At 46.8% G+C, this 15,220-nt stretch overlaps 1 protein-coding gene across 1 annotated transcript; it reads left to right on the forward strand.

Moving 5' to 3' along the window:
* Nucleotides 1-7,885: 7,885 nt before the first annotated feature.
* On the forward strand, nt 7,886-9,250 carry LOC102910872 (transmembrane epididymal protein 1A-like). Its single transcript, XM_006979913.4, has one exon. The coding sequence runs from the start codon at nt 8,005-8,007 to the stop codon at nt 8,920-8,922; it is 918 nt and encodes a 305-aa protein (XP_006979975.1). The 5' UTR covers nt 7,886-8,004; the 3' UTR covers nt 8,923-9,250.
* The last annotated feature ends 5,970 nt before the right edge of the window (nt 9,251-15,220 follow it).

A 15,220-nucleotide genomic window follows, 5' to 3' on the forward strand; every position in this document is an offset into this window, starting at 1 on the left:
GTAGCAAAGATGGCAGCCTCTGGAGGTTCCTTCTCATACAGCTGGCCTGTCCGTAGTGCATATTGGTCCATGGGGCCAGTGAAGGAGTCAGCTTGAGTGCACAATAGTGAGGTGCTAGACGTGGGTCTTTCAAACTTAACCCGGAACCGTTATCCATCCCTCACAAAGATGCTGTAATGAACCTGTTTGATATACTCCTTTTCTCTTGCAGCAGCCAGGATAGATTCTTGCTATCTGTAGATGAAAACTCTAATATAGCTACTCTAGAAACACACATATACACCAAGGCATGCAAAAGAATGCAGCAGGATGGTCTCTATAACAGTTTCCTTAGGAAAGTTTAAGTAATCAATGCTCACCAGCTTTCTTTTAAAAGAGAAGCCGGGTGTGGTTGCATATGCTTTTAATCCTAGCCTTGGCTACATGGGGAGGTCAAGGTCAGCCTAGGCTAGACAAGACCCAGTCAATAAATCTGACCTCCTGTGAGGTTTGGAGCACATACAAAAAACTAGCCAAGTTTCTTGCCACAGTGTAGTATGCATGGCCTCAGTCCAATCCACAGTGGAGTCCGCATTCCCATCTGCAATCCATGAGCGCTTAATACTCCTATCCGTAGTCTTGTTTCTGAGCTCCCACCAGGATTACCCAGTAAGCTGAACTAAATGCATTCTAAGTTTATCTAGCCCCATCTTTAAAATTTTCCAATTCTTTTTTTTTAACAATTCCAAAGCTTCTATCCACATGGTCTGTCAGTCACAGAAAAGACCCCACTTCTGGCACCAATTTTAAATGTTAGTCACACCTTTTACCTCTGTGACAAATACCTGAGGAAGAACAGTTTAAAGGGAAGAAGATTTATTTCTGGCTCATTATTTTAATCCATGAGCATCTGGCTGCCTTGTATCTGAGCCATTGTGAAGGGGAATGTAAAGGCAAGGAACAGAGTACAGCTGTTCACCTTCACATCCAGAACACAGAGAACAGAAAGAAGGAGCCCCGGACAAGATACCCTTCAAAGGACAAAGTTACTATGCCTTTAGTGACCAACTTCTTCCATTGCGACACCACTTTCTAACATCTCCAATTCCTGAAATAGTTTCAAGTCTTATCAAAGGAGCATAGAGGGAATATTTTAGCTCCAAGATATAACACCTTGTGCCATAAATGTTGAGTGCTATAGGACAGTCAGAAGAGAGGGTTTGTTTGTGTTTTTATTTTGATGATTGTGGTGACTTGACTCACCATATCCTATTGCAATCTCTGCCTCTATCTAAATAGTGACATGATTGAATAACTAAAGTGACCACATGATTTATTATTGAAAACTGGACACTTAGAGTAAAAAAAAAAAAATCACTCTTTAGTTGGGGAACTGAGACAACATGAAAAAGTCAAATTGCTCCAAACGAATCAGGATTTATTATGGTTCCTCTCCATAAGCCTCATTTCTTCAACAGAAATGAGCCGCACAGCCTAGCTCCTGCTGGTCCTGCAAAGTCACCTTCCACTCCTTTTCACCTGGCTCTTTGTCCCAGGAGGCTGACAGACTCTCTAGCACATCATGGAGCTACCTGATCCTCTAGCCTATGGCAGGTCTTGGACAGCAATGGGTCCCAGCAGGAGCCTAGAAGTTAGTAGGAGACTAAGGAGGCTGGGGGGGGGGGACTCTCAGTCTGTGACTAGCTTGATGCCACCATGATGCCATCTGTGTTGTCTTTACAAGATGCCCCAGCATTGCCACATGGTGATGGGAAACAATAGAACACCAGGCAGCAAGCTCTCACAGCTCTGAATGTTAAAAGTTGAAAATCAATGTAGAGGCTCCAAGGCAGACTCAGCAGCATGCTGTCCTCGTTTGGGTGGCGGCTGCAGCCAGGTTTTGACACCCTGGCTTACAGACACAGTACTCCAGTTTCTGTCTCTATCTCTACTTTGTGTTAGTTTTTATGTGTCTTTACGCCTTAAATCTGCCTCTGTATTTTTGCAGACATCTATCATTGGACTCAAGACTTACAAGAAATATAGGATGGTCTCATTTTGAGATCCTTAGCTAGACCTGAAAGGGAGCTTTAAAGAAAAAGGACACATGTATGATTTCTGGATTTTAGGACTTACCTGTTTGAGAGCCACCATTCAACCTACTACATCATCCTTATACATGTCAGGATTTCTCCCAGCCTGTCTCCCAAGTTCTTTGGTGCCTAGAGACAGTAGCATCTCTATCTGCTACTCAATTATCCCTCTATAGGGGCACATACCCTGCTACATCCTGGTAACATGAGGATGATGCAGGCACAGGGGAGAAGCAGGTGTACAGGGGGTGGTGAAGCCTCAGCTTCTAGTTTTCAGAAGTAAAAGAAAGACTCGGGGTTGGGGATGTAGCTCAGTGGTACAGCGCAAGCCCAAGGCCCTGGGTTCGGTCCTCAGCTCCAGAAAAAAAAGAAAAAGGAAAAAAAAAGAAAGAAAGAAAGTCGCAGTTGTTGAAATGTATAGGTTGAAAGGCACTTGAGATCAATGACAACAGAGGTGGGCAAACGGCCCTAGTGATGGTTTGTTTTGAGACAGTGTCTCTCTACATAGCTCTGGCTGTCCTGGAACTCACAGTATAGACCAGGCTGGCCTCAAACTCACAGAGATCTGCCTGCCTCTGCCTCCCAAGTGCTGATTTAAGGGCATGCTCCACAAAAGTCTGATTTATTAACTAAAAATTTAAAAAACACATTTCACTTTTGTTATTTTGTCTAAATGTGTGCAGCCCATTATGACAACCACTCTTAATACTGCTTCTAATCTTCCAGGCCAGGGTCCACGTGAAATGGGGGTATCAGAGCTTACCCCTGTCCTGCCCTCATTTCCTGAGCTGGGTCTGGCATCTGTGAGCAGAGCATCAGTGGTCAGAGTGGGGAGAAGAGCAGCCCTGAGCTCACAGCAGTGAGAGGCTGGAAGTGGCGGATGTTCGGGGCATGCCACCCTCTGGGACTGCTGTCTGAAGTGATCAGATCCCCACTTCGGCCAGACGTCATATTGGTCACCAGCATGTGAGTACACTTACTCAGTCACACATGTAATTGGAATACTGAGACCTAACCTGTCTTTTTTGTTTGTTTGTTTGTTTGTTTTGTTTTTCGAGACAGGGTTTCTCTGTGTAGCTTTGGAGCCTGTCCTGGAACTCAATCTGTAGGCCAGGTTGGCCTCGAACTCACAGAGATCCGCCTGCCTCTGCCTCCCAAGTGCTGGGTTTAAAGGCGTGCACCACCACTGCCCAGAGACTTAACCTGTCTTGAGATGTGTGATGAGTATAAAATAGAAATATTGGAGTTTATAAGATCAGTATTAATCAGTTATAATTTATATATAAATTACTTGTTGAAGTAATGTTTTGTAATGAAATAGATGATAAATACATCCCATGGCATATGGCTATACCCATAGATCTGTGCATGGACCAATACTCATCACAGGAGGGTCTTCTTTCAGTAGGTGAGAATTAACACAGACACCCCCAGCTGGACAATGGGCAGAGAATGAGAGACTTTGGATGTCTTTATCAACCCCTCATCTCAAGGCTCAGGGATTTGTGCAGAAGAGGAGACTAGAAGATTAAGAGTCAGAGGTGATGGAGAATTTCAAGGAAGCAGCGTCTTCCAGACACAACAGGACTGATGCACATATAAACTCACAGAGACTGAGGCAGCATGCACAGGACTCCACAGGTTAAAACCAGATGAGGTCCCAGCACCGAGAAGGGAGAGTAGACGTGGGGGTCCCACAGCCATCCACGAAGCTATTTGCAATTGATAATTGCTGGTAAGGAAAAGTCAGTTTTCTCCAATGGAGGGTCACTGGGTGTATCAACAACACTCCAGGGTAGCCCCATGCCTAGGACTAGTCCGCCAACATAAACAGAACCTCATATGTGTGTGTGTGTGTGTGTGTGTGTGTGTGTGTGTGTGTGTGTGTGTGTGTGTTGTAGACCTTTGCTTTATTTTGGTAATTTCTGTCTTTTGATTAATTTTCATTTTTTGTTTGTTTTTTAGAGAGAGAGAGAGAAACATGAAGTTGGGTGGGTAAGGAGGTGGGATGATCTGGGAGGATTTGGGGGAGGTACATGGTCTAATTTATAAAGCATTTCAAAAAAATTTTTAAATAAAGTAAAACAATTATAATATCTCACTAATTCTATACTTTATATTTATCGAATGAGGTGGTTAGAAAGTTAAAGTATTGTAATTCTATGGTGGAAAGATGGTCTAGATGGTGTTAGAGTATTCACATGTGCATAAATGCATTGTGCTTTCAGCTAAATTGTAAGCTCTCTGGGGATAAGAGCTATATCTCCCAGTTCTTTACATGCCTTCACACACACACACATACACACACACACACACACACACACACACACACACACACACACACACACACACACACACACACACACAAACAGTATTCCAGCAGTCAGTGCCTTCTTGCTCACTCTGGAATCTCATGATGTAGTCAGTACAAATGGCACCAGCCACTGGGAGAGTCTGCTGAGTCCAAGTGTGGAGCGGTTAGACTATGGCAGACCTTCAGGTTTCTGTGGTTAAGCCTAGCTTTCCCAACTGAACACCTTTTCAGTCACTCCATGTCCCCAGACTGGGCAGCTGTCTGGAAGTTTGGCTAATCGTTCACCTACTTAGCTTCCTTCCACACTCCTGTGGGCAGGTCTGGTGTAGGATGGACAAGTCCTGTCTTTGAAGCCCTGAGATCAGGATGCTCATGTGTTAATAACAGGATGTATTCTCCAGTGTTTGGCCAAAGTGGGGATCTGATCACCCCAGACGGCAACCTCAGAGAACGACTTGCCCTACACAGATGCCCGTTTCAGCCTCTCACTCCTGTGAGGTCAGGGCTGCTTTTTCCTCCTCTGATCACTGGTGCTCTGCTCACAGCTGCAGGCACAGCTGGAGAAATGAGTGCAGGGTGGGGTGAGCTCTGACACCCCACCTTACCACAGCCCTAGCAGATGAGAAGAAACACTCAGGGCTGGGCATGTGGCTCAGCTGGAAAAGTGCTTCCCTGAATTGATGAAGCCCAGGGTTTGCTCCCCAGCCAGCACTTAACCCTGGCCAGGTGGTGCATGCCTGCAATCCCAGTACACAGGAGAAGGCTTAGAAGGATCAGAAGTCCAAGGCCATTCTTCAATATATTTGGAATTGGAGGCAAGCTGGGGCCACATGGAACCCTATCCCCACGGGCCGATGATATGCAGAACAAGGAGTCCCATGCTTCTTCCAGGGTGAATCCAAGAACTGAAGTGAGACCCAGAGTGGTGTCCCCCACGCCAGTGGTCAACTTCAGATGTGTCACTGGAGATTGTTCCCTTTGAGTGGCCTCCTATGAGCATTCAGCTCTACCATGCTTGGTGTTTGGCTAATTCACCCAAAGGGAGAACTCACCACTCACCTCTACCCAGCAGCATCTATACCTTCTCACTTCCACTCTACAGGAAATGAAGTCCAATCTACCTCCTCCTCCTCCTCTTCCATCTCAGCACTTGGAAGGCAGAGGCAGACAATCTCTGTGTGTTCAAGGCTACCGTGGTCTACATATTGAGTTCCAGGACAGCCAGAGCTGCATAGTAGAACCCTGTCAGACGTTCAAGAGAAAGCTAATAGTAGAATCTAAATTCTGACTTCCAGATGAATGGACAAATGTATTTCCCACTTGTTTGTGCCTTTAAGTCTGAGTTGCCACCTCACTGGTGACAGTAGTCACACCAGGCTGTAAGATTACAGATGATTTCTAATTTGTCTTTTAAAAGAAAGCAAGGTGGGCGGCGGCACACGCCTTTAATCCCAGCATTTGGGAGGCAGAAGCAGGCAGATCTTTGTGAGTTCAAGGCCAGCCTGGTCTACAGAGCGAGATCCAGGAAAGGCACAAAGCTACACAGAGAAACCTTGTCTCAAAAAAACAAAAAAAAAAAAAAAAAAAAAAAAAAAAAGGAAGAAAGGAAGAAAGAAAGAAAGAAAATTTTGAGAAGAAACAATTCCCTGGAACCAGGAGGGGAGCTGGAAAATAAAACTGGGTTGCCCTATGGGCAATTTTCAATGTTCTTTTTGCCAATATAGTTTCCCTGATTTTCCTACAATGATTGCACACTATGCAGTTTTAAACTCAAATAAGCAAAGCAGGTCCATTTAGAAGGCAGAATGAAGCTTTATTTTCCCAGTTTGTCTTCACACTCATTCCCCAGCCTACCAAATTCGTCAGCAGCCGGAAGCAATCTGAGTTACTGCCATCTTTAAGGGCAGAGGGAGACGTCCCCGTTTTCTGGCATTAAGCCACCTTGAGAAAGAACAGATTACATTGGTCCTGTCCTAGAATGGCTTGTTTCAGGATTTTTTCAGCACGTGGGTAGACTCACAACTCCTAGTCAGCTGGTGATCACAACGTCAAACCATGACATCTACCGTGCACTTTGTTGCTGTGATGTTTTGAGGTGTGTGTGTGTGTGTGTGTGTGTGTGTGTGTGTGTGTGTGTGTGTGTGTTCATGGGGGTATGTGTGCACATGTGCATTTGTGCACATAAAGGCCATATTGGGTGTGGCTCCTCGGTCACCATCCATCTTGTTTTTTGAGGCATGCTCTCTTATTGGCCTGAAACTCACTGAGCAGGATAGGCTGACTGGCCAGAGAACCCCAGAGATCTGTTGTCTCTGCTTCCACAGTATTGGGATTACATGCACACGTCACCATAACTGGATTTTTTTTCACGGCTTCTGGCGATTGAACTCAGGCCCTCATGCTTGTGTGGCATGTGCCTTAGCAATGAACGACCTCCCTAGCCTGGTGCTCTGCAGATGCGGTTCACTCGTGCTGTGACAGGCTCATCAGGAGCATCGATCTGGCTAGGAGTGAGAGCTGAGGGGTGGTGCTGTGTGCTGGGTACAATTGTCCTTCCGCCCCAACCGGATACTGTGAGCACACAGATAGGGTAGCCTCTGCTCTGCCTTTGGGGACAGTGTGAAGTGATTAGGCAGAAGGTGAATGTCAGCTTGGCTCGTGATCTTTGATAAAGTTCCTGATCTCTCAGGACACCCGTTTTCCCTAGAAAACTCCTATTCCGTGTGCAGTAAATCCAGAACCATTTGTGTACTGCACACATACTATTCCCTGTACCTTGACCCCTGCAATCCCCTCTGCTCATGCTCAACTGGCAGATAATTGGTATCAGAAAGAAATGAAGCAGGTTGACTGTTTCCTGTTTCACTATAAAGGACCCGTGTGAAAACTCTACCTGTAGCCAACCTTTGTGTGGAGCCATGTGGGGAAGGGAATTCTGGGAAACATCATTCAAACTTAGTTTTGTTGGCACATGTATACCATCACGGTCACTAAAAAGAAAACCCAGAATGCACCTCTGCAGGTTTGTCTCTAGGCCATAAAGATGGTGATGGGTTTGTGACAGTCGTGAAGGAGGGGAGGAGAGGAAATTTCTCAGAAATTCTACAGAAGACTAGAAAAGCCAGGTGGATGCTGTTATATGGTCTCCTATCTCAATGGTTAAACGTCTGTGCCCATATCAAAGGCATCTGCCTGTACAGATAGACTGAAGTGAGGTCTGAGGATCACTACAGGATGCTTGGGAGGTTAGGCAAGCACAGGCTTTCTCTGAGAACCAGTGCACCCCACCCCACCATCCCTTCCCTGCCTTTCACTTGAGCACCAGGCTGCGTGAGAGGAATCAACTTGAGCCAGGGACAAGCATGAGCTAAAGCCCCTCAGAAGCCACGGAGAGGAACCCCTGGAAGCCCACTCAGTTCTCAGTGTGCCAGAGTGGAACGGTATAATGAAGCCCCATTTCCACCCAATGTGTAGGCTTGTCTCAAGAAATGCTTCCTCTCTGTGGGAGAGCAGTGGGTGAGGTGAGATGATAAAACCCAGTGGAAGGCAGTTCCTCCCAAAGCCTAGAACCTGTGGTGCCTGCACCTGAGTTTTGCATTTTGTTAGATTCGTAGCTCAATGGGAGACTTTATTGGCCATGTATGTCCAGGCTTGTTTCTGGCCTTATATGGACTGTATCAGGCAATAGTAGTCTCCAGAGCTATGATATTCAGTGACTCTCTTCTGTATCCTTCATACCTTTCTAAGAATAAGGGAAGATGGGCCAGGCTGTGGCAAATAGCCCATACAGGCTGCCTGAAGGCAGTGACGGGCTCCCTCCTCATAGTTTATGAGATCACCTCTGTTGAAGGAGGATTGAAATTAATGAGCAAAGAGATGCCACCAAGGTTTATGTTCCCCAAGCAGTGGCAGCATCTCACCATGTTCGTCCTCCTCACCCTTGACGGCTGTACAGAAATTGTGAGCAAGAATGTGCTGCGGCAGAGGTGGGTGGTCCTAGAAAGAGGTTCCACGGTACTGGCCATCTACGTGCTCCTGCTGCTGCTGGTGTCCCATGTTAAGGATTCATCTGGGGTGGAGCTGCAGGTCCACTCTCTCCTCATCTTGCTGGTGTTCCTGCTGATGCTGGTGCTGACGGCAGAGCTGTGGGCTCCTGAGATGCTGCACCTCTGGATGATAGAGACCTTCCTGTTCCTGATGATGGGCACGTGGCTGATGCAGGCAGGCTTTATTCTCTTTAGACCGGTCTCCGGCTACCCGTGGGAGGACGATGACATCAGTGACATCATGTTTGTCACCACCTTCTTCTGCTGGCATGTGATGATCAATGCCTTATGCCTGGTGGGAGTCTATGGTTTCTCTTCATTTTGGCATCGTTATTACAGTCCCAGCTTGAGGCTGGGGGCTTTCAAGAAAGCGCTGTATCATGAGAGCTCTTCAGGAACATTCTACCAGCTGGTGCAGGATGCAGAGCAGCAGGACAAGGATGACCAGGTTCTTCTCCCTTCAAAGAGCTCTCCCTGTGACAGGGCCTAGAATATCTGTGCATATAGGCCATTTATCTTTCTCCTGTGGGCTCTCTTGGGCACTTGCAATGCACCTTTTTTCCTTGGTGAAGGTAATGGCCCTATGGGACAGCAGCTTGTTCCAAGTTCATCCCACTTGATTAAAAGTCTCAAAAAAGGATCCTGATGGGACTTTTTAAGAGGGAGGGAAGACACAAAGCCAGGGAAAGAACATGCAACAGAATGGCTTTCAAGGGAGGAGTCTCTGCCAGAGCCCAGAATTCTATGGTCAGAGCTGTTTCTCTGGGCACCACTGATTGCCTTCACCCGAGGGAATAAAGATTGCTCACAGCTCAAAAGTAGAATCAGTTGTCTCATTCTGAAAAGTAGATCAAATCTTTTTATTACTTTATTTTTCATACCGGATCTCAAGACATTGCCCTGGCTGGCTTGGAACTCAATATAAATGTAGACCAGGCCGGCCTCAAACTCAGGAGATCGGCCTGTCTCTGCTTCCTGAGTCCTGGGATTAAAGGTGGGTATGGCACAAGTTGAGATTATATTCTTTTGGGCTGGTATCAGAGCTCTGTTGACAGAATGCCTGCCTAGCATGCGCATTGCCCTAGGTTCAATTCCCAGTACCACAAAAACCAGGCATGGTGGGGGCATACTTGCAATCCCAGTCCTCCTGATGGCGGCAGGAGGATCAAGAGTTCAAAGTCATACTTGGTTACATATTGAATTCTAGACCAGCTGGGGGAACTCCTATTCCAGAAACAAACCAGGAAATCCCATCTTTCTTTGTGACGCTGTTCCCTGATCTCTTTGACCCCCTGATCTTTACGGATGGACTTCATTTTAAATTTTGCGGTCATTAACAAAATAAATTTATTAAGAGCATAAATTTGCATAATCCAACCTTTATTCAGTGTCCATGCTTGGTACTTTCCCAACCCCTTGTTTGAGCATGCCGACTTTTTCGAAGCTGGCTATGCCCCCTTCCGTGTGGACTTTATTACACACCATCCTTGAGTTTGGGGGCTTTCCCCTTCTCATCTCCCATCTCTGTCCCTATTTTGTCTGTCAGTAGACACAGACTGTAACCCCTTCCGTCCCCGAGGCAGCTTTTCCTGAGAGCTCCAATGGACTTCTTGGTTGGAGTACCGGGGGCACTTACAGAAAATCTGCCTTATTTTTCCAAAACAGCTGAGAGACACATCTGGCTTTGTCCTGGTTTTGAAATAGTTTCCCTGGGGGAGTTTTTCCTCACCAACTACTATGTAGGTTTCGGAAGAATAAGGACTTTGTAGGATCCAAGTTGCACAATTCCTCCTGTGTCTTCCAACTGTGTGACTCCTGGTTACTAAAGGCTGAGCTGGTCCCACTGCCCACCCCCAGCCCTCCTTCCTTCTAAATGTGTTGCTCAACAGGTAAGAGGTGCTGCCAACCCCTGGGCAATTCCAGCCTTCCTAAAGCCTGACATCATCATCTTCTTGGTCATGGCCTGCTCTCTTTGTTCTTGGGGAGAGTAAACACCCCAAATCTGTGCCCAAACTGTTTAGCCTTTTGATGTTAATGGTGGGACTCTGGTTGTTTAGTCCTGAGGGTCGCACCGGAGGCTGCTGGCTCTCTCCCACAGAGCCCCACTCCCAGCCCTCAATACCAATCATCACTCCTACTGTAAGTGCGTCTGGATGGAGAGTCTAGAAAACGGTCTCTATTGTGGGTCCACGTGCTGGAGACAAGAGATAAGCCAACCGTTTAAGCCCTGGGTCAGACTCAAGTCTATGACAGTATCATCCAGGCTACAGAGACCTCCCTAATGGTAACGAAGAAGGAAGTGGTCCCTAAAATTAAACAAGGACTGAAGGGAAGGGGGGAGGGAGGACAGGGAGGGCCAGACAGAGGTCCTGGTAAAGGAGGTGGCACAGTGGAAATACCACAGACACCCCTAAGGGCCTAGTTTATGCTAGACTCTCTGCCCAACCCCAGTTGCCCCGAGAACAGAGTCTGGCATAGTCTCAACTGTTGGCTTGGTTTGTTTCTGGGCTCAGAGCCAAGTGAGGGCTGAGGGTGAGACCGGAGGGTGAGCCCTGTTAATGATCAAGTCTTTGAATCAGTTTCCCCTTTATTCTTGGTTCCTGGACTCTTCTTAATTGATTTTGCGGACAGTCCCTTTCCCTTCACCTTCCTCCTACACTGATGTGGGCGAGGCACAAGTCCAGTTTGCTGCCCATTTCTGGATAGCTGAAGATTAATTTTATGATAAACTTCTGGTAACGGGGCAGCGATGGGAATAAAATATCTCTCCAACAGCCGGTACAGGCATAGCATTGGGCATTGTTAATGTATCATGTATATAATGTGTAACAGAGGCCCGTGAAGAGAAACCTTCACACTCGAGCCTTCTGGGGAGAAGTTTGAAATTCTCACAAGTCTCCACCAGAGGGTGCTATGTCACCATCCCCTGGTCCAGGCACCTGGTTCCGCAGCCCCCGTAAACAAACTTTCAAGAATCAGTTTAAAAAGAAATGGGGGAGGAGAAGAGGGGACAGAAAAAAGTCCAGAAGCAGGCTGAATGTTGCTCAAGAATTCAAAATACCATAGGGCTATGTGTTTCCTGTTACAAGTTGACAAGCATGAAATAAACAGGGGTCCAAACAGCTAATGGGGTAAGGGATAAAAGACTGTGGGTAGGGCCAGTCCTTTGAGAAGGTTACCAACTGAAGGACACATTTTGATCCAAGCAATTTTTCTACCCCAGACCAACTTTCCCTAAACTTTCAAGTCAGCTTCAATAAAGGTTCCAAAGCATCTAGAGGTCAATCTAGAGAAGAAAGATAGAGCTGTATATCCACTGGGAAATTTAAAAAAAAAAAAAAAAAAGGCCAGTAAGATGGCTCAGTGGATAAAGCCTTCACTGTGCGAGCATGCCAGCTTGAGTGTCGTCCCCAGCACCTACAGTGGAAGGAGAAAACTGACTCCAGGAAGTTGTCCCCTGACTTCCATACATGCACACGTGTGCCCCCCTATCATCAGCATCACACACACACACACACACACACACACACACACACACACACTCACGATAAATTAATTGATTTTTTTAATTAGTGACAGATTATGGTAAATGAAAACTTGCTCAAAACACAGTCTTCCTGTAAGCTGGGTGGTTGGTGGCACATACCTTTAATCCCAGCACTTGGGAGGGAGAGACAGGCAGATCTCTGAGTTCAAAGCCAGCTTGGTCTCTAGAGCAAGTTCCAGAGCCGCACAGAAATCTTGTCTCAAAAAAAAAAAAAAGGACTGGAGAGATGGCTCAATGGTTAGGAGCACTGACAGCTCTTCCAGAGGACCCAAGTTCAATTCCCAGCACCCACATGGCAGTTCACAACTGTCTGTAACTACAGTTCCAGGGGACCCGACATACACACAGGCAAAAGACCAATGCACATAAGAATAAAAATAAATAATAAAAAACAAACAATAACAGCTAAAAAAGATGGGCTGGGAATACAGTTCAGCAATAGAGTACTTATCTAGCATGCCCAAGGGCCTGGGTTCACCTTCAGAACCCAGGGGATGAGACAGGCTGTTCTGTCTAGAAGGACGTGAAGGTCCAATTCTGGAACTGTGTCTGTGGCTTTCCTAGTCCAGTGAGACTCCCTTTCCCATGATGTCTGATAGACGAACTTGGCTCTTCCTAGCAGAGGTAATATTTGAGGAAGAGCTCAGACAGACTCAGCCCTTCCACCCTAATGTGCAGGCTGAGAAATGGGGTACTCCCTCTCTGCGAACATCTTCATTGAGCATTTGGTAGACTCCAGTCAGGTGAAAGGTAGCTGACTTCTGACTTTGAATTTCTTCTCTGGAACTAAAGAGTATCAAGTAAGTAAGCTAAGTAAGAAAGCTCTTCTCACACTCGGTCTTAGGTTACTGGGTTCAAGTGTGATCTGCTCTTTCCTTCATTCACTGCGCAGAGAGGGATTTGAAAAGCTGACTTAATACAACTTCCCAGAAAGACACACTTTACAGGATCCAGGAATGCGCTCCATCCCCAATGCTCTCTCGCCCTTCATTCTCTTGTTTGAGCTTGGCTTGACATCTGTCAGGCTCTTATTTTTTCGGCCAGAACTAATCTGGGTTCCTAAAAACCAGAACAGGTTACATTCCGGGTTTGGTTTTTCAGGGTGACTGCAACTCCAGTTCCCCACTGTATTTCTTTAGCTTGGTTGAAAGTTTTCACCGATGGCCCACACCACTTCCCGGCAGCATGTTATAGTTCAAGGTTTGGGTTGACCAGAGCCATATCCTAAGCTTGGCATCGCGAATGCAAGGCAATCAGGCAGGCTTGTACTCAGGACTCTAGAGTAAGAGCTTCAGACACGAAGATAAAGAAGTGGGAAGAACTCACAGGGAAGGGCCTACCCAAGACAAAGCCACAGTGTAGGCGGCCAAACACCACTAACGGGAGGTGTTCAGTTCGGGGTCATTTCTGCAAATCTGGTCCGAACCCTTGCCCTGCAATACTGCTCCTCCCACTCCACCCACCCTTGGGACAGGGGAACCCCACTCGGCAAGAACCTCATCTTCAAAGCTCATGCCACCAGACCCCCAGTTAGCTTTGATACCATGTGTGCCTTGACGGAAAAGTTCATGGGATCAGCCATCTTGCTGCTTTCACGGAGGGGGCAGAAAACGGGGGTGGTGGCAATTTAGGGAAGAACAAAGGGGACAGAGACCCGGCAAAGTCAAAGGGGAGGAGACAGGCTGTTCTTTTAACTTCTCTAAAAAGTACAGGTCACTTTTCTGAGGGCAACCTGATTAGGGGACTCTGTTCTGCTTTTTCTCCCACGGGACACTCAGAAGTTCCCCAGTCTGGTCCTTGAACTTGTCTGGGTCCTGCTTTGGTGGGTTTAAGCTGACCAAGGGGGCAAAGCCTCTTGTTTACCCCTGAAAGTCCGTGGTCACGTGAGATGTCCCCGGTCATATGAAAGGATCAAAGCAAATCCACTTCTATTCTTGGAAACAGAGCACATGCTCTCTTGATACCGCCACCGCTGACATTTCTGTGCGGTCAATACATGTTTATTGACCACTCAGTCTGGGCACTCTTGGGGAATATGAAATTGAATAAGCAGCCAAGGAGGTTCATCTGTCTAGCAAGGGAAAGGATGCACTCGCATAGCAGAAATGCAAGAAAGCTAAGAAGAAGAACACATTTGCTGCTGAATATTGCATTTTCTATTAGGTTCTCTGTCCCTCCTTTGGTGGCTGGTAGAGCCCTGAAGGCACTGCTTTCTACTTGGCAGCTGGCAGCTGGAAGCCAGTCTTTTCTAAAATAAGAACATCGTCTCTCCCTTCTTCGGATCCCCTTTCCAACCACCTAAGCTGAAGAGTTAAAAGAAGGCAACGGGAAGACAGCCGGCCTTGGTACCAGGACTAAACTTCACGTCCTCTATTAAAGTAATGGTGCAGCGTGATAAGGCCTTTCAGGAGTGGTCACGGAGGGCCGGGGAGATGGCTGAGCTGGTGGAGGAGGACCTGAGTTCCGTCCCTGGCAACCATGTAAAAAGTCAGGTTCAATAGCCAAGTAACTGTAATCCAAGCCCTGAGAAGGTAGACACAGAAAGATCCCTGGGAGCTGCTGGCTAGCAAGTCTGGCTTCGTCGGTGAAGGGCCCCATTCAAAAAAAAAGGGGGGGGGTGATAGGCAAAGATGCCGATGCTAGCCTACACACACACACACACACACACACACACACACACACACACACACGGAGTAATCATGGAGAAAGAAGTGGTCCATTCTCTTCAGATTGATAACTGGTGTTTTCTAAACACTCTTCACGTTCCAGGTCCCACTGGAATCCCTGCTATATATGCTAAGGCTGAGGCTTTGTGTGGCTAAGTTATTTGGCTATTAAGGTGGACCAGAGGTGAGGTCCAGATCTGATCTTGGGTTTGTCTGATCTGGAGGCCCTCTACTGACGAACATCACCGTAACATGCTTCACACAGCACCGAATAATGGCATGGAACTTGCAAGGTGCCTTTCCAGTCCAGAGCATACCAAAACCCCCATCTGGGATGAACGCTGCTGCTGTGTGCCACAGTGTTAGGCGTACTGAAAGGGAGTAGATGGAGGTTGACCCAGGAAGCCAAGTTATGTGTGTGTGGTCACAGGCAACATTTCTTTTTCATATTTGTGGTGCAAAACATAACCAGAAAAAACAAACTTCCTTTCCTCTCCCAAAGGCACCGAGAGCATAGATTTCTGGTATTTAAACAGAAAATCTCAAATACCAGGGCTCCTGAAAGATTAATAAAG

Source organism: Peromyscus maniculatus, chromosome 11 (genome assembly GCF_049852395.1).
Source record: "Peromyscus maniculatus bairdii isolate BWxNUB_F1_BW_parent chromosome 11, HU_Pman_BW_mat_3.1, whole genome shotgun sequence".
NCBI lineage: Eukaryota > Metazoa > Chordata > Mammalia > Rodentia > Cricetidae > Peromyscus > Peromyscus maniculatus.

What these genes read in the sequence shown, in the direction of transcription:
- LOC102910872 (XM_006979913.4), top strand. Translation starts at nt 8,005, where the DNA reads ATGGGAGACTTTATTGGCCATGTATGTCCAGGCTTGTTTCTGGCCTTA.